Source organism: Pungitius pungitius, chromosome 2 (assembly GCF_949316345.1).
Source record: "Pungitius pungitius chromosome 2, fPunPun2.1, whole genome shotgun sequence".
NCBI classification, from domain to species: Eukaryota; Metazoa; Chordata; class Actinopteri; order Perciformes; family Gasterosteidae; genus Pungitius; species Pungitius pungitius.
In genome coordinates, this window is record NC_084901.1 from 25622484 (window position 1) to 25648604 (window position 26121).

At 41.8% G+C, this 26121-nt stretch overlaps 1 protein-coding gene across 1 annotated transcript; it reads right to left on the reverse strand.

Annotated features, from left to right (window-relative positions):
• Positions 1-23656: 23656 nt before the first annotated feature.
• LOC134107211 (uncharacterized) lies at positions 23657-25786 on the reverse strand. The gene is made up of 5 exons (XM_062558810.1): positions 25565-25786; positions 25219-25356; positions 24684-24901; positions 24435-24588; positions 23657-23721 (listed from the first exon to the last, which is right to left on the reverse strand). The coding sequence occupies exons 1-5, from the start codon at positions 25761-25763 to the stop codon at positions 23657-23659; spliced, it is 774 nt and encodes a 257-aa protein (XP_062414794.1). The 5' UTR covers positions 25764-25786.
• Positions 25787-26121: the final 335 nt, after the last annotated feature.

A 26121-nucleotide genomic window follows, 5' to 3' on the forward strand; every position in this document is an offset into this window, starting at 1 on the left:
CTGCAGAACTTGGCCCCCGGAAGGGAAATAGAGAGCGAGGTACAGCTGCGGGGCCCTCCTTCGTGGCGCTGGGACTGGCCGGGCGATCGCCGGTGGTCGGGCGTCCTCCCTCTGCCAGCCGGGATGAGCCGCCAGGTGGTCCTCGGCCAGGTTGATGGCGGCCTCCAGGGTCGCCGGTCGGTGATAGCGGACCCACGCCGCCGTCCGGGGCGGCAACCCCTCCAGAAGCTGCTCCGTCACCACCTTCTCCACCACCGCCGGCGCTCCGCCCGCGCCCCCCGGCTGCAGCCACCTGTTTGCCGAATCCCTCAGGCGCTGCGCGAATGCGAACAGGCAGTCCCCCGGGGAGAGCCTAGCCTCTCGGAAGGCACTGCGGTGGTCTTCGGGGGACAGTCCTACCCAGTCCACAATGGCCCTTTTCACCTCCGCGTACGCGTGCCTGGCCCAGCTAGAGAAAACTAGAGAGCAGCTAGTTTTCGGCGAGTCTTCTGTGAAATGCTCCGCCGGTTTTCACGTCTCCGTAGCGGTTATTCATGAGATTTAACGGTACTATAACGAGTCTTCATAAGTTTTAATGTGGTGTCAGAGACTGTTGTTCACCGGTTACGTCTGTTTGAGGACAGAGTTTAGATTCATAACTTCAAGTTTAAATGTAACTAACGTTTATCATTGTGCATTAAAACTAACGATGTTTTAATTAAAGACCTTGAGGAGACCGTCCTCGTCAAGACTCTAAACCGGCAGCAGAAATAAGCATGCATCTTATAATTTCTACACCATTTGCAAACTGTTCATTAATTCCCTCTGCTCACTTTTAAGGCAAAGTATAGGCTAAATAATGCATGTTATTCATATAGTGCTTTACATATTAGACTACTCAAAGACAGTTTTACCACATGAACACGGATACAGCAATAAAGCCAACACATACAACAATCATATTAAAAGCAATTAAAACTGGAGTACAACTTTCCTAGTATATTAGATATTTTTAAATCCTTCTGCATTCAGTTGGTCCGTGATTGTTTGCCAGGCTTTTTCTATCTGTTTGATTACAACTGCCTTATTCCTTTATTTGCATATTATATGCACACTTATCCCAGTTTTGTACACCTGAATCGACTTAGCTCCTCCTTCTCATCCTGGCTCGGCAAAGGTGCAACCGGAGCTTTATCATTTACGCTGGATTTCCTTATTCTACTGCACGTTTGCCGAGTCGCACTGAGAAGGAGGCGCTAAGTCGATCCAGGAGCACATAGCTGGGATAAGTGCACATCCACAGCTTTCTTAAGTAGACCACGATATCGATTACAGATTTACTAATGCAGAAATGGAGAATACACCGCACGCAGCATATTTCTCACCCGCTGAGCAGCAACTTATAATGGAACTAAACTAAAACATAGAAAAAGCAGACAATCGCGGACCGACTGAATGCGTAAGGATTTCAAAATATCTCCTTACTAGGAAAGTTGTACACTCGGTTTTAATTGCTTTAATATAATTGTTTCAAAACTGAGCAGAGGGAATTAAACCTCCTCTGGAAATGTATCCAAAAGACAAAGCCTAATTTTAAATCCTTATCTACAATGCGAGGATAAGTTTTCCAACCATATACACAAATCTCTATGCTGTGTCCAATTCTAAAAATCTTTCTACAATTAATGTTTACAAAAATGACTGGATAGCAAAGATCCTGGCAACCAGTCAAGATAAAATATAAAAACATTGTGCAGGCTGGTAAGTGCCTTAACAGAAGATGTTGCATGTTGTGACAGTCTGTCGAGATCCGTTTTATTGTTTTTGGTTTGGTTAATTGTTTCTGGGGTGCCAGCCAGTTGTCACAATGTGTACGGACTGTAAAGCCCTCTGAGGCAAATTTGCAATCTTGTGGAAATCCTCTTTGGTGTAACACATTCTTCTGTGGCCGGGCAGCGGATTTGGATGCAGCAGGCTTGGGTGTTTTCCCAAATAGGGTCTTTTTCTGTTCATACTGCAACTGATTTACCCTGTCCTTCTCAAGTTGCTGGCCAAGGCGGACAAGAGCGTTAACAGAGGTGACTCTGCTACTTCTCAGCTGGCTGGCCAGTTGGGGGTTAATATTTTTCAAGATCATTTTTAGGATTTCGTCTTCCTCAATCTGTGGTTTCCAACGTTTGCAAAGTGACTGGTACATGTAGGCAAAATCTCGGATGCTTTCACCGTCCCCTTGAACTCTGTTGCGCACCCTCTCTGCCAGTTCATCCTCGTAGTCCTCTGACAGGAAGGCAGCACGAAATTGGTGACGAAAGTCCTTCCACGTGTGGATTCTATGGCGGCCCACATCCCACCAATCGCGGGCAGTTCCATGAAGTACATTACGCAGGGTGGCCAGGAGTTCCTCATCTGTGAGCGGTGTGAGAGCGAGGAAATCATCACACCTTTCCAGGTATTGGAGCGGGTCAGGTGTATCATTGAGGCCCCCAAATGTCGGGAATTGTAGTTTTATAGGACTCTTACCAATGACGCGGTTCTTTACTTCTCCGTGAATAGTTGGTTCAACTGGTGATCCGAAATTGACATCAGCCATGCCAGGCTGTATGGTTGACTGCAGTCTGGGACGTTGTGAAATGAGCAAGGGTTGTTGCCCTTGCAGACCCTCAGAGGAGGTTTGGCCACTTTCAGGGGTAAAAGTGGTGGTAACTTTGGATGCCGTCAATTCCTCAGACAGTGAATGTATCGTGTTTCTGCAGTGGGACAGCTCCTCCTGCAGGTGGGCTACTGCACCAGACATTGGGGTGAGAACGGAGAAGAGATCCTTCAGCAGGTCAGTATGATAGTTTTTAAGTCTCCAACCAAGGGATGCATTAAATTGTGTTTGCAGATACTGAAGCTGTTTATCCACATGCTTGATGACCTCTTTTTGTTGTTCCAGAAATAGGTCTGTCAGTGCTGTGGTTTCTTGTTTAGTATGAGTGGTAATGTCTTTTATCATTTGCGCCATGTCCCTTTTTAGTTCCTGCCGGTGATGACGTTGTTCCTCCACAAATTCCTGAAGGTGTTGCCTTATCCCATCGTCAGGATTTGTCTCCTTTAAAGCGGAAATTTCAGGCTGAGGTCCTCTGTGACTCTCGCCCACTTTGACGGGTGTTCTTTGTGGAGATACGGGTTGAGCAAGCCCCGGAAAAAAAGTGAGGTCCATGTCTAACAGAGAATAGGTTGTAGCCGCTACCTCCTCAGCAGGCATGTCGTTGGCAATTTCCAGGGGTGACTCCGCTGGTCCTCCTTCCATTTTACTCCACCATGACTCCGAGTCAGCGGCCATTTTATTTGGCAATCAATTTCTCTTCACAAGGGTTGTGGTTTTTATTTGTTGAGTTATTTTGTTTGTCAGTCAATGGTACTTTTATGTCCCATCTGGGGTGCCACTTTTTATGTGACAGTCTGTCGAGATCCGTTTTATTGTTTTTGGTTTGGTTAATTGTTTCTGGGGTGCCAGCCAGGTCTCTCTCCTGACATATAAGATGAGGTGTCGGAACTATGGCTAAGTTGTAGTTTAGTTTTAGAGATCTCCGTCAAAACTCCCACAAGCGCGTACATTTAAAATGTACGCCCTCAACCCATTGAACAATCACACAAATAACACCAACAAAGTATAACACATAGCCCAAGATTTCGTTCAATAGTTCGTATATTTACACAAAAAGAAAGAACAAGCAAGTATAACAAAGAAAAACGCACGGTCCACTCTCCAAAAAGAGGAGGAATCCAAAAAGGGAAAACCTTTCAATAGTTCATATATTTACACAAAAAGAAAAAACAAGCAAGGCATAACAAAAAAACGCACTGTCCACCTTCCAAAAAGAGGAGAAATCCAAAAAGGAAAAAACCTTTCAAATGTTCATATATTTACACAAAAATATCCACGGAACCGAAAAAGGAAAAGAACGTTATAGACTCACACGTTGACGCGAGTCAGCCAGTCTATAAATCCGGTCCGGGTTGTGCTGGGTTTTGGACGCCGCTCGGGACAAGTCGTCGGCTAATCCGGTCCGGGTTTTGCTGGGGTTTGGACGCCGCTCGGGACAAGTCGTCGGCTAATCCGGTCCGGGTTTTGCTCCTCTGTCCCCGGCGTGACCTGGCTACAGCGGGCTGAGCTCCTCCAGTCTCCCAGGAAACGAGCCGCTCTCCTTCGGTCCGGCCCCGGGGTGCGAGTGCGTTCAGTGCGTCGACGGAGCCGTGAATGAAAGCCCCTACGTCCCTCTGCGTGTCCTTCCCTCCATTACACTCCACTGATTGATTTTTTGCACACCAGCCTTTGTACACCGGGCCACGTAAACTCATTATCCCCCAAAAGGGGCGGGTCCACCACACCAGAACAGCTGTTTTGAAGCTGGTGATCACTTTCAAGTTGTCACAATGTGTACGGACTGTAAAGCCCTCTGAGGCAAATTTGCAATCTTGTGGAAATCCTCTTTGGTGTAACACATTCTTCTGTGGCCAGGGAAGGTAAGATGTGTGCGAAGGAATTCAGGGCGAAGCACACACTTCAGACGGTACAGCAAATGGTGCCTTTATTTACAGTTTTAGCATCATGAGAAGGAAGGGGCAGGTCCATGTTATTAAATACCCAATAGATTGCCTTGTGTCATTCTGAAAACGGAATGTTCCCTTCGAAACATACGTTATAGCTGGCTCATGCTATGCCAAATAGGAGAGCAGTAGCAGGAGACAGTGTAAAAGATTAAAGAATATGTTTATTGAAGTATAACCCTAACAGGAAGAACTTCAACGAAGAACTGAAATAACATAACCAAAAACCATAAGGATCCTATGAGGTGGGAAGTCAGTAAATCCGTGGCATTACACAGACATTTTCCCTTCTGACAGCCTCCGGCCACTTTTTTGGTCTTGGCGTCACTAAAAAGACTTTGCAATGTAGTTTAAGAGTTTCTTAAGAATTAAGAGATGTGGAGATGGTCAATTAAAGGTAGCAGCAAACTAAAAAGTCTTGCTTAAATCTGGATTTAAATGGAACTGAGAGACCTGTCAGACCTGCAGCCTTCTTGGACTTTCAAGATAAGTGGAGCAGAAAACTTAACTGTTTCTCCATGTTTAGTTTTGACTCTGAGAACAGAAAGTAGACCAGTGCCAGCAGATCAGAAATGTACTTAAACCATTCAGTGCTTTATAAACCAAGTCAATTCCTTGTTTGACAGGAAGCCATTGTTAACACCTAAGAACTGGCGTTATGTGATGTACTATCCTCAACCTAATGAGGACTCAAGCTGCAGCGTTCTGGATCTCAGCTGACATTGGAGGCATAACTGGAAGACTTAGGCCCTTTCTCAATATGCGTTCTTGTGTGGACTTATGTTCTCGTGAAACGTCACAGGGAACAGTCGTAGCCCAAGTAGTGTTCCAATTCTAAAGTCCGCATCTGGCCGAGATGCGGACTTTAGAGGTCATAATACTATATATAATGGGCAGCGCACCAGTCGGCTCACGTCAGCAGTAGGCTGGGTAAGGCAGAGGGTTAGCCACGAGACAGTTCTGGTACCAAACATACACAACAGGACACAACGGGGCAAGGAACAGCAACTCTGACACGTAGGGGGCATAGGTAAGACTCAGGCGGAGAACGATGGGGAGATGCAGACTAGAAATAGGGAGTCTAATTAGGGAAAGCAGGAACAGGTGAGGGGAAGAGATGATGAGATAATGAAAAGCAGCTGGAAATGAATGAGCGTGTGTGAGCCTCCACAAACGGGAGGCGAGTGGAAAAAGCGGAAGTGAAACGCGGTAGGATCACTGGTTGAGCAAGTAATCTGGCGGATCTGCATAAACTGTACTGTGACTGTATATCATGTCAACTAGTTCAGATGGAGATGAAATGGATTGGACGATACCCAAAACAGAGAGATTGAAAAGGGCTTTAAGAACAAGAAATAGAGGGAAAAGTTGGTCAGAGTACAGCGAGACTGGCGAGGGAAGTACGAGCAAGAAATTGAGATCTAATCAGTCGGAGAAACAGAAAACATGGAGAATGGGCAAGGAATCATATGGAAAGTTATTATTGAGTTTAACCAGGATGGTGGACATTACCACCCGATTAAACTCACTAAGGCGATTGAGAAAGAGAGTAAAATCATATTTGCTAGGTTTTTGAGCAATTAAAGAACACTGATACATGCAACTAGCAAACAACAACAACAAAAAAAGATACTGAAAATGTCCTCACTTCAGGGGGAAAGAATGAAAGCACATATACCAGGAGCAATGACAAAGGTGAGAGGAGTAATATCAGGTGTACCATTAGGTATGTCAATGGAAGATGTCAAAAATGAGATTCAGGGAGGCAAAGTGATTGAAGCCACATGGATTAAAAGCAAACGAGATGGATCATTAAAGGAAACACTATCGGTTGTAGTGCAATTTGAGAAAACCCTACCTAAATCAGTGCAAATAGGGTACATGAGTTACAGTGTGAGAGTATATTCCCAAACATATTCGATGCTATAAATGCCAAAGAATGGGACATACAGCTCAGCAATGCAAAGGAAAGATGATGTGCGCTAGATGTGGTGGTCAGCAGGAGTACGGTAAATGTGAAAAGGATACGAAGATTAAATGCTGTAACTGTGGTGGTGAGCATAGTGCTGCATTTGGAGGATGTGCATTTGGAGGATGTGAAGTACAAAGAGAAGCCAGAGAAGCCCAGAGGGTGAAGATTCTAGGTAAAGTGTCTTATGCAGAAGCACTAAAAACAGTGAGAGAAACCGCATCAAATAAAAGCCCCAGTGGAATGGTTCAAAGAAATATAGTAGCAGTTAACCAAACACAAAGGCAGACTCCTGTTCATACTCAGGTTACATGTGAGCACAAATGTGAAGTTGATAAGCAAACATTGGTAGTTGAGAAGATAAACTTTGTGGTTTTCATTTGTCACACTATCAATGTTACGCCACAGTTGAAAAAGAAAAGTGATAGAATCAAGGCTATTGTGGAGGCAGCAGAAAGACTTCTTGATATAGATGTTAAAGCAGACCAGATACATGCATTGTTAACAGCACTTGGAAACGGGGAAAATTCACAAACTGAGGGTTAGAACAGTGGGACGCCAGAAGCCTCATAGCTAATGGTCAAGAATTAAAAAATATATTTATGAATTAGATTTAGTTCCAGATGTAGTATGTGTACAAGAAACTCTGTTACAACTGTCACGGCTGTCACCGTGGTCTGTATTTCTGTGTTTATTTTGCCTGTACCAAGTAGGCTGTGCGGTCCTGTGGACTGAAGCCCCGCCTACTTCCTGGTTTCTGGGGAGCTCACTTCAGGCTCACTTCAGCTCCACCCATTGGTCCACCCTGTACCAGCGCACCCAATGGCACGTCACCACCTCAGCTGCACATCCTGCTCTTAAGGAGAGACCACAGGTGGCTCGTGGCAGCTTGTCACAGCCCGTTGACTTGTGTGCCTCCCGAGTGCCACGGTTAGTCTTAGCCAGTTTGTGGCTCCAGTAACTTTGGTTTTGTGTGGGTTTTTCTACTAGGGCAAGAGTTGATACTGATTCGCAACACGCAGTTTTTCTCTGTTAGTCTCATAGGTGTAGTGGGTGCTGTGCTCCGTGTTTCTTAGTACGGACCTATCTTTTGTTTGAATGTATAGATGGGCATAGTCCTCCTTGTGGGGAACTCTTTTATTTGACTTTGGTTGTCATTTTTCACAGCACCCTCATCCACCCTTCTTTTGTTTGTTTCGTTACCTGCCTGCCTACCTGTTTTCCAATAAACCTGTACCTTTTACCAAACGACCGGTTTCTGCCCATATGTCTATGGCCCCCACACCCCTAGACCACCCGGGGGTCGTAACACAACCACATTTGGATTTTGTTATACCTGGGTTTAGTTCTATAAGATATGATAGGCCTAACAATCAAAATGGTGGACGGTGTGCTACCTTTCTCAAGGACGGGCTGGCATTTAGAGAGCTCCCTTGCCCAGTGGATATAGAATGTATTATGGTAGAGATATGTAGTCCAAGGACAGAGGGTCATATTAAGCCAATACAGTTTAATAACCCATGCAAAAAATTAATTACTGAAAAATTAAAAGAAATGGCAGGGAATGTATACAGGAAAGAAATATGGTGTGGAGATTTTAATGCGCATAACAGCCTATGGGACAGCAAGCATACAGATAGTAACGGGAACATAATGGAAGAAATTATGGAAGAAAGAGTATTGGTGTGCCTTAATAATGGACAGGGTAAGAATAGATATGAATAGGGGTACTATATCATGCTTGGACGTTACACTGGTGTCAGAAAGCTTAGTTAAAGCATGTGATTGGCATGTTAAAAGCGAAACTACCATAGGAAGTGATCATTTCCCAGTTCTCACTGTAATTAATTCACGCATTTGTATCCAAGAAGGGATGTCCATAACCAGATGGTGTTGAGAAAGCAGAATGGGAAAAATTTAGGTCATGTTGTGAAGAGTCAGTTAATCTGGTGACATTTGATGGAAATATAGAAGAATGTACAAAGCAAGTTACAGAACACATTATAAACTAAAAAAATATGGAGTATCCCACAAAGAACAACAAAGGGAAGGAAGAAAGTGGTACCTTGGTGGAATGAGGAATGTAGCAGAGCTGTTAAAGAACCAAACAAGGCATTTAGAACATTAAAGAAAAATCTTTCATACAAGAATGTTATAGATTATCAAAAGGAAAATGGCTGTGGCACGTAGGACAATAAAGTATAACAAAAAGAGAAACTGGAGAGAATTCTGTTCCACCATAGGCAGAGGAGTAAAATTAGGGGATATACGGTCTATGTTCAAGAGAATGAATGGGAAAAGGGCCTCTGGTAAAATTCCAGCTTTGATTGATAGAGAGAAGATAATAGTATCAGATAAAGGAAAGGCAGAGGTGCTAGGGAGGGCCTTTGTGGCAGTTCACAGTTGTGAAAACCTTAGTGACATACATAAACAGCAGAAAGAACAGGCATTAAGAGAGAATAAGGAAGTGAAGTTAAAAAAGGAGGATGGCATGTCAATACTAGACGTGGATTTTACGTTATCAGAACTCAACATAGCGCTGCTGTGCACTGGATATACAGCACCCGGGCAAGATCAATTATGTTATGCCATGTTCAGACAGTTACCAGGCGAATCATTAGTTGGAATCTTCTAATCTTTATTAGTTGGAATGCTTCAAGCATTCCAAGTATTCTTCTTTTCTTTATTCCGCCTTATTAGTTGGAATGCTTCAAGCATTCCAAGTATTGTTCTTCTTTTCTTTATTCCGCCTTAAGAGTTGGAATGCTTCAAGCATTCCAAGTATTGTTCTTCTTTTCTTTATTCAACTTATTCAATTTTTTAATCTTATTCTTCTATTTCTTCCGCCGCACCTTTCAACTCCTTCACACTTTCAGCTATTAAGACCATTCAAATATTAAAATGTTCAGCTCCTTCAGGAGAGGTGTGCTATGACTTTTCAGCTTTTTAACATGGTTTCCAATGGATTACATTTTTAAATCCTCTCAAAACTTTTTCAGCTTTTCCAATCTTTCAGCTAGAGACACCATTTGAACTTTAAAATGTTGACACAAGTCTTAACAATTTTATGAAAAAAACAGCTTGTTGATATCTATTATAGTTTTTTCATAATCACTAATTATGTTTCATTAGTTTTGGGGTTTCTTTCGAATTTAGAGTGGAGTTTTCCAGATTGTCCCAGGATTTAGAGTGAGCGCCGTGTCAGGATTCAGTAAAAAAAAAGAGGCACTTTTATCTTTACGGCCACAATATTCACTTTTTTGCGTGAGGAGCCCGATTGTGAGACAAAGTCTGCCCCGAGCCCCATAAGCTTCCATACAAATCTGCCGACATTTAAAAAAAAAACACACAGACGGTACACTTTTTGTAAACGGCTGTTTGAGCCGTCTTAAAAGACATAGGGCCGGTTTCGGAGACAGGTCTTAAACCAAGACTGAAGTAGGCCTAAATCAGACTAGTTAATCCTGGCTATTTAAGTGGCTTGCATGAACATGGCATAAATTTGGCTTAGTTAGTCTGAGACTATGGAGTCCTGGAGTAAGCTTAATGAGAACACCTGGTTCAAGCCTCATTAGACTAAGTGGAAGCACAGGCTGTTGGTCCAATTGTGCTCATGAAAACCTGAAATGTAGTATGAAACACCATTGTTGCAGTGAATTTTGAGACAACACAATGTCAGAGGCAAAGAGAATTCGCTCCAAAAATTATAGTGAGCATGAAAAAGCACTACTAAAACTAATTGTATCGAACCATCCAGTCATTGAAAGCAAAATCCATACTGCTGCTATTGAACATAAGAAAAGAAGTGCTTGGACTGCAATTGGCAAAGAATTCAATGCAAATGAAGATGTCACCACAAGAACAGTACAACAACTGCAGGTGAGTTAATCTTCATTATTAGGCACAAAAATATGTGTTTGTTTCCTGTTGCCTATACCCTGCTTATTTATGGCCTACCCAAATACAATACTCCTGCTGCTTGTAGCATTCACATTGAATGAATATCCTGTTTAAAAGGATAGTAACCTATTTTAAAGGGGCATATGCATGTTAAACATGGTGGTAGAGTAAGATATGTTGCACAAAGGAAAATCCATACCTATATGTGAGGGGGAAAGAAATATACAATCATTTCTCCACCATGACCTAAATTATCAGGAGACAAACTTATTTTTATTATGCCTTATCAGTACCAGTATTTCAGATTTCCCATATTACTATTTTTGTGACATCAAAAAAGAAAACTAATGAATGATATCTGCCTTCATAGGTTCTATGGAAGAACATTAAACTGGGATTAAAAAAAGAGAATGCAGCAAGCAGAAGAGAGCGATTTATTACAGGTGGTGGACCACCAATAAAGGACACATGTGATGAATTGGGTGACTTGCTGTCTGGTATAATAGAGCACCAGCAACCTCTGGATGGTATACCAGACAATGACCATTTGGACAGTGAACATGGAGAACTGAGCACAAATGGTAAATATACCTTAGGAAGTAAATTGGTTACAGGACCATATTAGTTGATTTGAGTTTGGAACAGTGGTCTTTTTTTCCAGAGGAAACCAATCAAGAGCCAGTTCACAACGAGCCTGAACCCTCCACATCTGCTATGGCACCCCTGGGAGATGAAGCTGCTACCATCCAACAGAGACCAAAAAAGATAACTATGCATGAAAAGTTAGCCAGAGAATTTCATGAGCGTAAAATTGAATATTTAAAAGAAGAACATGAAATGAAAATGAGAATTCTAGAGGTTGAACTGGATATGAAATTGGGAGAGAGGGCTATGCTCCAAAAAAGAATTCTGCATACTAGTAGCCATGGTGAATATGAGGAATTGTGAAAAATAAAAATAAATGTATTGTCATTTGGCGTGTGAGTGAGTATTAATCATCACAAACTACATTTTACCCGACTTGGTTCACTAGTTTAATTTTGCTACATTATTGTAATTTTGTACAGAAACAGTATGCAAGCACCACCATACCATAATGGATACATTCCATATTTAAATGCTGAAGTGCTGCACTGTGAAAGCAGCTCTGTGTGCAAGTCCTCGCTGGTCATTGGCTGCCTCTGCCACCATGGGCACATCTGCATCATCCTGATCTTCCATTGGCAGGTCAGGACAGCCATGCTGCTTCAGGTAGTTGTGCAGCACAGCTGTAGCAATGATCACTTTGCAGCATCTTCTTGGCTTGAAACGAAGCGTATTTCGTAAGCACTGGAATCGAGTTTTCCATACTCCAAACATACGCTCGATCATCCCTCTAGTACGGATATGAGCTCTGTTGTACCTTTGCTGCTCAGCTGTTGTGGGATTTAGATGTGGTGTGAATAAATAGTTACTCTGACCATATCCACTATCACCAAGTAGTAGTCCACTATGTTGTCCACTCTCAAATTGTGCACACAATGAAGAGTTGAGAAAAATCCTTGAATCATGGGTTGCACCTTTCCAACGGGCAACAATGTTTGAAAACTCCAAATTAGGAGTGCATACACCCTGAACATTGATTGAAAAACAGTTCTTACGATTCCTGTATTCCTCTGCATCAGGAGTTGATGGACACTTGATGGGAACATGACATCCGTCTATACAGCCAATCACTCCTGGAAAGTGCCCATATTCATAGAATTGCACTTTATAGTTGGCTTGCCCAGCAGCATCAGGGAACTTGATGTAAAGACTCCTCAGTTCACAAATGGCACTGCAGACTTTGTGAACTATTCTACATACAGTTGGTTCACTGACACCACACAAATCACCAGTTTCACGATGAAAGATTCCACATGCCAAGAACCTCAAAGTGATCAGAACTTGCAGTTGATTGGACACAGGCCTTCCTCTTTGAGACAGAGAGGAAAGTCTAGGCTCAAGCAAAGTAATTATCTCCAATGCATTTTCCTTGTGCATACGAAAGCGGTCTCGAAAAGTTATTTCATCAAACTGATTCAATGGATCACTCCTATCCAGCAGTATTCGTCTGGCTGGCCTTTGTCGTGCATGTTGGTCCTCATTTAGATATTCCAAATAGTCCATGCTCCCAAACAATCCAAGCTCAGTTTCACAAACAGTAGCCTAGCCTACTAAGCGGGAGTTAAACCTGCCTCCTTGGCAGATTAGTTTAAGCTTCAATTCAGTCCAATTTAGTCCTGGAGTAGCTCTAATGCTCAATTTTGCAATCGGCTTTGTTTAATCCAGAACAGGCTTAATCCACGAGTATTTTAAGCTACGTCTGTGCAAGTGAATTTTAGTCTGGGACTAGGCTTGAGCCTTGTCTCCGAAACCGGCCCATAGAGACATAAAAACTAATCTCATGCGTTCGGTAGAGTCTTGGGTCTCTCAAAATGCCATTATTTTTTGGCTACCCCAAATAGTTTTGCTCCAGGAAGCATTTGTTTGAGGTGTGGATTTTGTCTAAATCTCTTCGCTCTCTTCACTGTGAGCTCATTAGCGACCAGCTGTTGATCGATGGCCATAAAGACGTAGCTCAGGAGTCATCCACTGTGCAGGGGCGTGTAGGTTTAACCGTGTTTAGCTAACCGTACATGGACGTGCGTGTCGTGAGTTGGGACGGAGACGCCGGACGAGCAGACCGTAAGTAATGTGGAGGCTGGACGGTAAGATATTTCAAACATGTGAGAGCGATAAGTGCTAGAGTGCTAGCTAGCTAAACTGCTAACGAGGCTACTCCCCGCTGGAGACTTAAAGCGGGGGTGTGACGTTGTTTCTTCGGTGTTGTCATTAAGCTGCAGGCACGCGAGTTTATTTTCTTACGAGAGTGATACTATTAATAACCTTTTCACGGACCATAAGAAGGTCCGTAGGTTAATAAGCGCGTCAAAAGTTACGGGGGAGGGGCGTGACGTTGTTCCTTCGGGGATTGAGCTGCAGACACGTGAGTTTGTTTTCTTACGCGAATGACAGGAGATCGTTTGGTCTTTATTTTACGCAACAAAGCTATACTATTAATAACCTTCATCGGACCGTCATCGGACCGCAAGAAGGTCCGTCGGTTAATAAGCACGTCAAAAGTTACGGTGGACCAGCCGGGGTTAGGGGGGAGGAGGGGGTCCGCTGGTGGGCGAAACTGCGCACTGAGGAGTGAACAATTGTAATCGAGATGGGGGCTGTAGTATTTGTGTGTGTCCACTAACATTTAATTGTCCAAAACACGTAGTACTTATATTAGTCATTGGCGCTGTATGCGTCCATCTTTATTTCACAAAACCGCGCATCTCTATGACATCATCAAAACATGACGGTTAACTTATCCGGAAGTATCCAGGGGCGTTTTTCATGGGACCGCCACGAAGCTCTCAGTAATTTCTACACTACTTGCAAACTTTTGAGGCACTCACCAACCATGCAAAATGTTTTTATATTTTATTTTGACTTGTTGCCAGGATCTTCTCCTGTCTTGTGCACATGGGCAGGTGCCACTGTGTATGGTAGGTTGTATCAGTGTATTAATGGGTGAGAGATGTCATCTAGTATTAAAGCGCTTTGAGTAGTCAGAAGACTAGAAAAGCGGTGTACAAGTCCATTTACCAAGTTCATTTAGTTTGAATGAAAAAGATTCAGCAATGTTTAGAAGTAATTTAAGCTTTTATTAGTTCTCTATTTCATTTCTGTTTTTTTGCAATTCTTTCAAGTTCATTTCAGCTTTTCTCATTTCTGTATTTTCAGCCATTTTTAAATGTATTTCAGCTTTTTCTATTCTTTCAGCAATGTTTAGAAGTAATTTAAGCTTTTATTAGTTCTGTATTTTGTCAAATTCATAGAAGCTTCCCCCATTTGTTTTTTCCAATTCAAGTTAATATTAAGACTGGATGGAAAAATTTGGAGGGATGGAATAATACCACACAGTTGGAAAGGTGCAGTAATATTACCATTCAACAAGCCTGGTAAGGACCCAGCTAATCCTGATAACTATAGGCCTATAGCATTGACATCCCACTTGTGCAAATGGATGGAGAGGATAATAGTTCGTAGACTATCACATATATTGGAACAGAGGATTTAGAAAAGGGCGCTCCACAACAGATGCTCTAGTTAAAGTAAGTAATGATGTGGAAAAGGCATTGAAAATGCAAGAACCAATGACAATTGTATATTTTGTCATAGAAAAGGCATATGATACCATGTGGAGGGAAGGTTATATAATTGGTAGGTAGGAAAATTAAAGTTAAAGTTGGATCAGAGGTATCTACAGAATTTAATGTAGACAATGGTATTCCCCAGAGGAGTGCAATTAGTCAGATACTGTTTAACATAATGATTAATGATATTTTTTCAAAAATGAATGGACGCATAAAAACAGCACTATATGCGGATGTAGGGCTGGGCGATATATCGGTATAAACGACTATATCGATATTTTTTAATGGGATATGGAATTAGACAATTTCGCACACATCGATATACTTCAATTTGCGCGCTGAAAGCAAGCTGCCGACCCGGAGCGCTCTGCACTGCTTCTCGCCCTTGCCCCGCCCATCCTCTTTCACGCGCAGAAGGGGGAGGGGCAGGGGCAACAACGTCTGCGCAGCGTGTGGAGGAGGAATTGGTTCGTTAAAAAAAAAGCAGTGGCTCAGTAATTTGGAGATGGTTCGGATTTAAAGTATCCGATGAGCAACAAAACAACGTTATATGTAGGGAGTGCCATAAACAGGTTACAGTAGGGCTGTGAATCGTCCCGTATTACCCGGGACATCCCGAATTATGGGCAATTTTGATTTGTCCCGGCCGGGACAGCTCCAGTCCCGATTACCAATGACAGCCTGCTAAGTCAATGACGCGCGAAAAACTCCCGGTTGTTGTGACGTATCTGTTAAAATGAGCAGTGAGGCTGGCGCTGCTCATTGTGCGCTGCCCCCCCCCCCTCCCCCTAAAACAACAACACAAACTGCTATACGAAGAGTGTGTGAAACTGCGCGCTGCAGAAGCCGCGCGCCAGAAACAACCCGAACAAGCTCCAGCCCCGAAACAAAGCTCACTGCAAACCTCATCTTCCCGCAGTGTGCCTTGTGAAAAGAAAAGTGACAAGTGGTGTACTAAAACGAAAGCGGTGTCCTATCACATTGCTAAAGATATGGTCCCTGTTGCAACTGTTGAACAAGTCGGATTCAAAATGCTCCTGAAAACGATTGACCCGAGATATGAGCTTCCCAGTCGCAACTACTTTGCAAGAGAAGCACTGCAAAAAATGTATCCTGAAGTCAGGCAGAGCCTTGCTGACCGGCTCGCTAATGTTTAATTTAATTTATTATTTATTCATTTTTGTTTATTTGATTTTGCTACTCCTTCCTGAAATAGCTGGTTTCAATTAAACGACTGATGACATGTCATATTTGGCTTTGACATTTGCGTTCAGGTTTTCTTCCCTTTAATGTGGAGAAAATATCGGGATATATACCGTATATCGATATCCAGCAAAAATATACCGGGATATGACTTTTGGTCTATATCGCCCAGCCCTATGAGGATGATGGGGCCATTTGGATGAGAGGAAGGAATGTGTCATACGTATTAAGTAACATAAGGAAAGCAATCAGGGAAGTAGGCATATTAGGAATTTAGAAACTAAATGCAAAAAAGTTATAAACCTGATGAGAGCTGTGGCGGGATGTGACTGGGGTGCAGAAAGGCAGTCGTTAATTAACATCTATAGGGCTTGCATGAGGTCATCAATAGACTATGGTTGCGTAGTTTATGGTGCAGCGGCAAAAACAAATAGATTACAGTATAGAGCATTACGTGTATGCATTGGAGCTGTTAAGACAACCCCCATCAACGCTATACTCATAGAAGCTGGAGAGATACCTTTGGAGTTAAGAGAGAAACTGGCGATGGCGTATTGGATTAAATTGAAAGGAAGTGGGAAAGAAAACCCAGCAAAAGAAACAATAGAGGAATGTTGGTGTCAATACGGCTGTTGCGATGGCAAGGAGGGAGGACTCAGACGCAGAGTATGCGACAAAGAAAGGACTTTAATAGTCAAAAAAACTCAATCAAAATCACTCCAACCAAAAAGACGGGAAGGAGGCGAAAAACAAAAACCTAGAAACACAAACAAGGACCTGGACTTGAAACACCGACATACGTGACATGTAATGACGCCACACAAGACAAGAGACTCACAAGGCTTAAATACACAACGGCGGTGCAGGTGATTGGACACAGGTGGAAACGATCAGGCACGGCAGACAATTACGGGGGAAGACAAGGCAGGAAGTGAAGTTACCCAGGAACACAAGAGACATGAAAACTAGAAAAAGAAGCAGACCCAAACCGTGACAGTTGGGAGTATACTAAGTTTCAGGGGTTAGGGTTTGGATGGACAAGAGAAATGAGAGTGAGGGAATACGAAATGGAAGCCATACGTCAGTAGAATTCCACCATGGCTCTTTCCGGAAGTAAAGGTTGATATGAATATATTGGAAAAGAAAAGGAAATGGAGAATGGAGGAAATAGGAGTCAAAACAAACATTTACTTAAGAAACAGTTACTATAATTATTTAAAGATTTACACAGACGGATCTAAGAATAAACAGGAAAATGTGGGAGTTGGAATATATATACCAGATTTTAAAATCCATATCTCTAAAAGACTATCTGACCGGTTATCAGTGTACACAGCAGAAATAGTAGCAGTCATTATTGCACTACAGTGGGTAGAAGAGGTTCGACCTTATAGGGTGGTAGTGTTGTTAGTAAATTTGAAAAGAGAGGCACGTGTTCAAAAATTGGAAGCCTGGATGGGGACGTCCGGAAGAATTCAGCCAAACTACTTCTCTCGTTCTGGTAGATTTATTCATCAGATCACAGGTCAAGTATAAGCGCTGCATTTGCAAAGGCAGGAGCAATCCTACCGGCCCGCAGGCCGGAAGAACACACTCACTTACATCAGCAAGAACATCATGTTTTATAACCCAAAAGACAAAGAAAAGTTTTCTATTGGCCCTAAGCTGGCGTAGGGGATGGACTTTCTCCCCCCGCCTCTAAGGATCCGGTCACATCCAATGTCCAGACCACCTTGCCTAACGTAAACAATTAAAGTGTGAATGTTGAATGGTGTGGTGTGAGCTCTTCCCCCTTATCTTACACAGCTGCTGCTGGTTGACCCGCTGACCTTGCTTCCTTAGTCAGGACAGAAACAGCTCCCATATATGTAACACAAGAAGCTTCTGTCTATAAGTATGTTATCTAGTTCTCAACGGCATTAGTTAGAGCACCCCCCCTGCCGCCAGATGTCTGGCCTTGCTAGCACATCCTGCTTGCCCCCCGACCTTGAATTCTTCAGCAGAACAGGAAAACAATTTTCTATCTCAAAACTAAGAAAAAAGCTTTTGATTATCAGTGTGCACAGACTCTTTGGCCGTAATCAAAAGTATGCAGTCATTAACATCAATAAGAGAAGATCTACTAATAGAACCTTTTAACAGCTTATTTAGATTGCATCAGGGTGGGATAGAGATTCAGTTTTGTTGGGTACCAGCACATGAGGGGATTAAGGGGCATTGCAATGACAAGACTGAGAGTGGATCACACAGGGCTGAATGGCACATTATTTTTAATGGGGAAAAGGAACAGTGAGAACTGAAAACTGTGGGGTTAAAGAAAATACTGAACTGTAAATTGAATGAAGTGGAAAGGCAGGTGCTTAAAGATAAGGTTCAGGAGGCAGGGAGGGAGTGGAATCTGGTAGGGATACTGGGATCAGAAGGAGAAGGAATATGAACTACAAGGAAGGCTCTAATTACCTTTTTAAAAGACTCAGGGATATGGAATAGAGTTTAAATGACATGACTATACACACTCCAGTACAGTAGGTGGCGGCATGCACCTAAACGTTGGTTGCAGTCCGCCATTAAATAAGAGAAGAAGAAGATGAGCGTGTGTGATGACACAGGCTGTGCTGTCTGAGTGTGTGTAGGTGCTGGTGGATGACACACACACACATATCAAAATGTCATCGGGGCCTCACTGAAACTTTCTGCACTGTAACCAAGAGCCAAACCACCACGTAAGCACTAGACACTCTGTGTTACTCCCAATTCCAGCCCATGGGGGGTCATAGTGCGGTTTGCATAGCGCGCGGTCAAGGCACGCAGCCCCCCCAAGAGCCAATTTGGAAGATACATCAGATCTATCCTTCCCATCATGCAGTGCAGGCCGACGAGGAATTAATTTATTCAGGACGGAGGCCGATGATCCAACAGCACGAAGAGTTCACTTTTAAATGTAACGTCAAGTAATGGAATAACAAATACACAACGAGCAGCTCACGTTACCGGGAGTGAGAAAAATACGAAGAGAACCTTTCCTACACTATACTTATACCTATACAGCAGAAAAGACACTCTCACCTTTCTGTGTCTGTGTTTACCTCTGTTCCCATCTGTTCTTAACATAGAAAGGTGCTCCCCGCCAGACATTTGTGTAATTCACACAACAAATAAAGAGCAGAAATAGTTGTTATTTATTTCCATGGTGGATAGAGGAAACTATTTTTTTTTATTATTTATTTATTTATTTATATTATTTTCTTATTGTACGTCGCTTTGGATAAAAGCGTCAGCTAAATGACATGTAATGTAATTATAACTGTCTCTACGGAATAAAAGGAGATAAGCCATGCCCCCTTTCAGGCGCCAATGAAGGGCGTAAATTCACTTCGCTTTTGTTGTGAACGCAGTAGTGATGGGAAGTTTCGGATCTTTTTACGGACTCTGTTCTTTAAATCTAGTTCAGTAAAAAGAATGAATATTTTTTCCAGTCATTCGTTCATTTCAACGGAGGGGGGTTAGGGTCAATTTCATGGCCAAATAGCCAATTCCCTGGCCTAAATACATCCAATTCAAACACGTTTTCATGTAGACCCCCAACTAATTATTGTAATGGCAAAAATGTATGTAACCCTTAAATGTTTCATTGAACGAAGAAAGTTATAGATTACAAGTTCTGGGATGGTGTAGTCGTGAAAAAGACTGAAGCATTCCTTTTCATTTTTACATTGGCTGGAATTGTGCGTAATATCCGTATATATCAGTCACTCTGGTTTGTGTGTGGTGAGAATGACATCTGGGTGGCTCAGCAGGGATGTTCGCCTCGCACTGAGGGAAGATCATTCCAGCAATCCAGATCTTCCTCTGTGGATCAGTCACAAAGCTCCAACTCAACAGACCAAATATCCCTTGGCTTCAGCTTATTCCTGTCTAGCTCAGAGAAAACACTCATGCTGTCGCATTTACTGTGGTTGTGAAGCTAGGTGGTTACTGAGTGTCAATTGACTGGTTCATAATCTTTTAGCCAGGTTGTTTAAAAAAAACAGTGAAACAGGAGAACATTTGGGAATTTCAGGAAGCAAAATTAAGGAACTCACAAAACAACCAGTCAAGACAGACAATCGCCCACCTAGACCGCCAACTTAGACCCTGAACACTTCAGTTCAATGTCGCTTTATAACAATGAGGGGCTTTATACCATTTTTCCTTGTTCTATCTCTTAAAGCCCATACAGTCAACAATATTTTGTTTAGTAGAGTAATGTAGGGTAATGATTCTGAAACCTTTGAATTCAAATGACATCTTATGTACATTGGACATTTTTCCTTGGGCTTTACAGTCTGTACACATGCAAGAAGAAACCTTAGGGAGAACGTCAGGGAAGGGATCCCTCTCCTGGGATGGACAGACTGCAATGGATGTCATGTGTACAGAATCAACAATGTAAAAAAAATGTACAATACATTCAATTCCTCTAACAGAAATGATACAAGTAATTGCAAGTAGCAGAACAGGTGTACGGCAGGACCACTCACCATCATCCACAGAGGCTTCTGTGGGGAGGGAGAGCAGAAAGATGTTGGTTTATGATGACAGTAATATGAATCATATTTGAAGTAATGGTGATGGCAGCAGCAGGTGTCAGCAGAGCCAGGAGTCAGAACCGGGGTCCGCACGGAACTATGATCCAGGGAGACCTGCTAGGCGAGAAAGCACAAAGAACTCCCGGAAAGAAGCTGAATTAGTGATGTACATGAATAAAACATGGATGATTGTGGAAGGAGAGAGTGAGAGTGTGAAAGTGAAAGAGGGGCTCGGTGTGTCCTAAGAAGTCCCCCGGCAGTCTAAGGCTGCGTCTCATTTCTCTGTCTTACCCCTTCCCCTTACCCCTCCCCCTCGGTTTTGCGCGTTCATGTGAGGGGAAGTGGTGTCTCAATTCTCATTTTGATTAAGGGCTAGGGCCAAGGCGTAGGGCTACATAGCCCTTGAAACGAAGTTTGCGGAGGACCACACTTGAAACAGAGGGGTAACAGTTAACAACGTAGGAATTTCTCAAAAGTGCCGGCATCAAGTTTTTTTTATGGCTGAACGTCGAACTGTGAAGGAGTATTTTCAGCAGTTTAATTGATATTATAATTATGACACTCGTGTTTTATGATCCTTTTAATAAAATGTTCAAGTGGTTTTAATTGTAATGTTTTTGTTTTGAATCGGTAGTAAACCGCTAGCTAGCAGCTATGCGCTATTTGTCGAGCTGAGCTATCTATATGACAATTCATATTGTGGTTTTTAGGTGAAATCAGTGTGAAGTGAATTTGCTTGACATTACTATTTTGACTGATTTTAATATTGGACTTTAATATTGGTAGAGCTAGCTTACTACGAGATTCACCTAGCAAGGTAACGGTAACGTATATTTTCCTTTTCCCTCAGGGACACTTGAGGAGACTCGGCGGCTCATCCGCTTCAGGGCAGAGAATGAAAAAGACTTCATGAAGTCCAAAACAATGGCCAAACAACAATGGGAGTGAGTAATTAATCGTTCAATCATAGTCTTGCGTTCTGTTTTTCTGAATTTTTATTTCTGTGTTGTGCTTAAAATGCTGAAAGTTTGAGCTGTCGGTTGTGATGCAGGAAATTTGTGAAAGAGATTGGCCTAGAGGGCAAGGTGACTGGACAGCAGGCTTCCAAAAAATGGGAGAATTTAAAACAAAAATACAAGGTATATGATTTCAAGTTTAAAATAATTTCTAATTTCCTAATGAATGTATCAACTAACCAGTTGTTTATTGTGTGTGTGTGTGTGTGTCAGGAATTGAGGACTCCAAAAACCGGCTCAGGGACAGACCAGGGTGAGGTCAGTGTTGCTACATGGCAGTACTATGGAGACATGCATGAGGTTTTGGGTGCCCGGCCTGCGATGGACCCCCCTGTGGTGGTGGCATCATTCCAACCAGCAGAGGATCCCATGACAATCCTCATGGTGAGGCTAATCATTTACCATGTAATTCAGTACTTTCGTGAATTCCACTAACATCAGATTCGTAAACTTTCTCTTTAAATTTCATGAGGAGATATTTGCTGAAAATTTCTTAAAAGTAACACGATTTGCCTTGTTTCTTTAGGATATTGTGGAGCCCTCTACCTCAGAGCTCTCCACCACAGCAGCATCCTGGACCCCTGACACAGGAACCAGTAGAATGCTAACCAGTACCCCAGCAGCAACAAGTGCCACCACATCTAGGAGGAGGTCCAATCCTATTATGGAGTTCCTGATCGAGGAGGCCCTTCAGGAGCAAAGGCGCCATGAAGAGAGTGAGGCGAAGTCACAGAGGTTTTTAGACCTCTTTGAAAGAATGATTGAAAAGATGTGAAAATAGTTACCTGTTCAATTGCACAACTGTTTACATAGGCCTTATTAATTTAATATAATGTTTTAAGAGTTTATATAATTTATATTTGAATATGTATTATTATTATATTTACATGTTGTAATATTTACTGCTGTTGAGCAATAAATGTGGTTCTTATAAAAAGGCTTTTCGTGGATAAATTTTACAGAAATCCGAAGCATAGTCACCATAATAGTGTGTTTTAAAAGGTTTATTGCAAACAATTGTAGAAATCCCACTACAACTCACTCCACTTCTGGAACAAAAAATAATACCAAGGTAAGAACATGCCTACACTGCAAAAAAAGGGTGTCTCAAAACAAGATAAAAAAACTAAATTTGAGGTAAAATGTACTCAAAACAAGTGAAATTATCTGTCCATGCAGCTAGATAATTTCACTTGACAAGATTTCTTGAATTAAGATAATTAAATCTAGAAATAAGCTTGTCTAAAGAGGTATTTGGAAGGCTTAACATAAGATGAAAATGCTGGGTTTAAGATCAGATTACTTAAATTTAAACTTTTTAAAGCCTCAAAATAAGTGAATTATACTAAATATAAGCATAAAATGCTGGTTGTAAAATGAGATTACTTAAATTTAAACTTTTTACAGCCTTAAAATAAGTGAATTATACTAAATAAAAGCATAGAATGCTGGTTTTAAGTCTAGATAACTTAAAATAAACTTTTTACAGCCTCAGAATAAGGGAAATATACTAAATATAAGCATAAAATGCTGTTTTTAAGACTAGATTACTTAAATTTAAACTTTTACAGCCTCAAAATAAGTGAAATATACTAAATATAAGCAATTACCCATTTTGTTTTCTTACTTTGAGCATCTTAAAATCTAAAGCCTGTCCTTTTTTAGAATAATGGTGCAGAAATAACATGGCTTAAGACAACATTTATTTAACATCAGCAAGTCAAGTTTGCTATAGACATTTGAATACTTTTCCATAAAAATAAAAGAAATTAAAAGCAAAAGGGCAAAAAACAAAAACACTTCTCAGCCCTCAGTTATGGATTTTTCCTTAACTTCATTTTAAATACAGGCCTAAATGAGGTAATAACTCAGTGACTGTATAAGCTTGTGCAACACAAAACTATTATTAGGCACAGCTAACAATAAGAACTCACAGCTAACAATAAGAACTGGCATGACAAAATACTCAGCTACTTCTCAATGAAAGACTTCCAATCAGCCATTGCTTTCCTGTAAGCACTAGTGGCATCTTGATCGTGGATTGTGTCACCAATTACCTCTGTTTGAATAACTGACAGGAGCGTTGCAACACATTTTGGATATCTTAAGTGCAAAGTGTAGTAATATGCCATTAACACCAACATCCCGTCTGAGAAATCTTCCTGAGGGAGGGTGGTCACAGGTACATTACCCACAGCCACAATGGTGGTTGAGCCATCAGAAAGCAGAACTGGGGAGGAGAGAGGATGCTTTTCCAGGTACAGGGCAGGGTCTTCGCCTGACTGGAACAGAATAAAAAGAACAATGTGTAAAGTGAGAAGACATAAAAATGTATTGAAAGTCAAGTGCATGTTCGACATAAAAATTTAATTTTTAAATAAATGACCAAGTTGCAACTAATGACACTCTTGAAATAGTCATTATTATATACAAACACTGATGAAAAATATTGATTTATTATTACACTGGAAGAAATAATCATGAATTACTTCAAAATGGGCAACATTTGTTTGACAGATCAAGGTGTAAGAATTTAGGATGGATTAACAATGGATACAAGCTGATGCAAGGTGCATTTTTATGTTTCTGGGATGAATTAATGGATGAATTAATCAAAGGTTTTTTGTTTAATCAAACATTTCTTGGTATTCCTTTCTGTGAACACCATTTGAGGGACACTAGAAACACTTTTTTGCAAAAAGTATCTGTGATTGTGAACTTAGGGTGTATTGTTATGTGAACATGCACAACAAATGTGAGAAAATAAGAGGACAGTAAGGAATCAACACACAAAAATGTTTTTACCTTCAGGACATGAAGAAGTGCCTCACAGCTATTTCCAAGCTTCTTTGGTGGTGAAGTTGGTGAGGGGAAAAGGGATGGGAGTGCATTGAAGAGGGCAAGCGTGAACTCCACTAAAGAATAGAAAGATTGGTCTGAATGGTCTGAATATGGTATAAATCAAAATACATTTGCATATGGAACCGCAACTTACCTCCACGGACATCCAATGGAAAGGGGGGTTTCAGGGCTTTCTTCCACACACCATAGAACTGCACCTTGGCACAAAAGTCTGCCCATCTTCCTTTCACATCCTCGATGTATCTGCTGTTGGTGCCACCTACTATGCGCCGCAGCTCATCCATTGCCTAAGACAGCATTGTGCAGTTATTCAACCATTGGACATTTAGAACACAGATGGATAGACAGTAATTCAAGTGCAAGTATTGGAAAAAAAACATACATTTCGAACATCTCTAAAGCATGGATATGCCTCAAAGATTTTTGCAGGTCGGTCTTCTTCCCTTGTAACATCTGCATCAATGAAAGCCCGTCTGGCCTTAAACTCAAGGTCTAAAACTTGAGCAACATCACTTTGATTGGGTTTTGCATTTGGCTTATTGTACATGTTGCTCAAGGTTTTGTAGTGCCTAGCCTGCATTTTCAGACTGTCCTGGCCGACTGAAATGGCAAAAAACAGAGCAGACATTTCAACGTAAACACAACTTTATTGCATTATGCAGGTCGGTCTACTTCCCTTGTAGCACTCAAATCAATTAACTTAATTGATACAATAATACAATAATTAGTAATACAAAAATACAATAATTTTATGTTGTTTATATGAACAATGGGAGTTGTCTGGAAAAAGAGTTTCCATTAACATCCACAAACTAAGGAAATTTGAATTTAATCTCCAACCGTTTAGACTCTGATTTGCCACTCTGAAAGTCATTATCATGGATAACAGGCTGAGAGGTGTGCTGAGGTGGGCTTACCAACATCATCCTTTGCAGGCGTGGTTGGTGAAGCGATCACAGTCCTGAGTGAGGAGCCTGAGGCTGATGCGGATGGCAGCAGGAAGGTTTTGGTCTTTGGCTTCCTTGGCACAGAGGGGGGTCGATGTGCTGGGAATGCTTTTTGGGGAAATAATGAAAGAAATAAAACACAAATAAAAGCATGACAACAAGCAAAACCGGCAGATAAACACAGTGCATGCCTAGCCATAAACTCTGGCTTGACAAATACAGACAACTATAGTTTCATTACATGATTAGACAATTTTTAGACAAAAAAACAGTAGTCTAACAGCACCCCTTCATTTTTTGCAAACAATTTGCACACCTTCACTGGAGTTGTCCTCGGTAAGGTCATCATTGCTCTCAAGAAGTAAGGTATTATCACTTGAGTTGCTTGTGTCTGTCCAATCCGTCTCCATGTCTTGGTTGTCTGCACTGAAGAGAGCTGTCTTTGCCACTCCTCTTTGTGGTACAGAGCCTTGCCTCTTCCGTGGGGATCTCATATTTTGGAGTCGCTTGTACATTTTGGTGTAGATAGTCAGCTGTGGTAAAAGAATGTTAGATACGTTGTTTGTCTTGTTGGTGACCTGCCCAAAGTTTTGGTTTAGATAAAAAAATAATACTTACATAAGGCATGTTTGGATCATCATCCCGTAACATTGGGTAATAGTCTATAATCTTCTGTGACATGGCTCTTATTTCCAATTTTGACGGGTAACTGACTTCTTTCCCCATGGGACTAGCACGCAGGATAGCAACCATACTGGTTATTGTGTTCCTTACAAGTCTGCAACATAGCTCCTTGGACCGTTTGTAATTTTTTTCCTTTCCATTGCAGAGCAGTGCAAAGTATTGACTACGCACCATGTCTAACTCTGAATC

What these genes read in the sequence shown, in the direction of transcription:
- LOC134107211 (XM_062558810.1), bottom strand. Translation starts at nt 25,763, where the DNA reads ATGTACAAGCGACTCCAAAATATGAGATCCCCACGGAAGAGGCAAGGC. An exon ending in CGAGGACAACTCCAGTGAAG is followed by an intron (nt 25,357 to 25,564) that starts GTGTGCAAATTG and finishes TTCCCCAAAAAG; the next exon opens with CATTCCCAGCACATCGACCC. An exon ending in GCTTTAGAGATGTTCGAAAT is followed by an intron (nt 24,589 to 24,683) that starts GTATGTTTTTTT and finishes ATGCTGTCTTAG; the next exon opens with GCAATGGATGAGCTGCGGCG.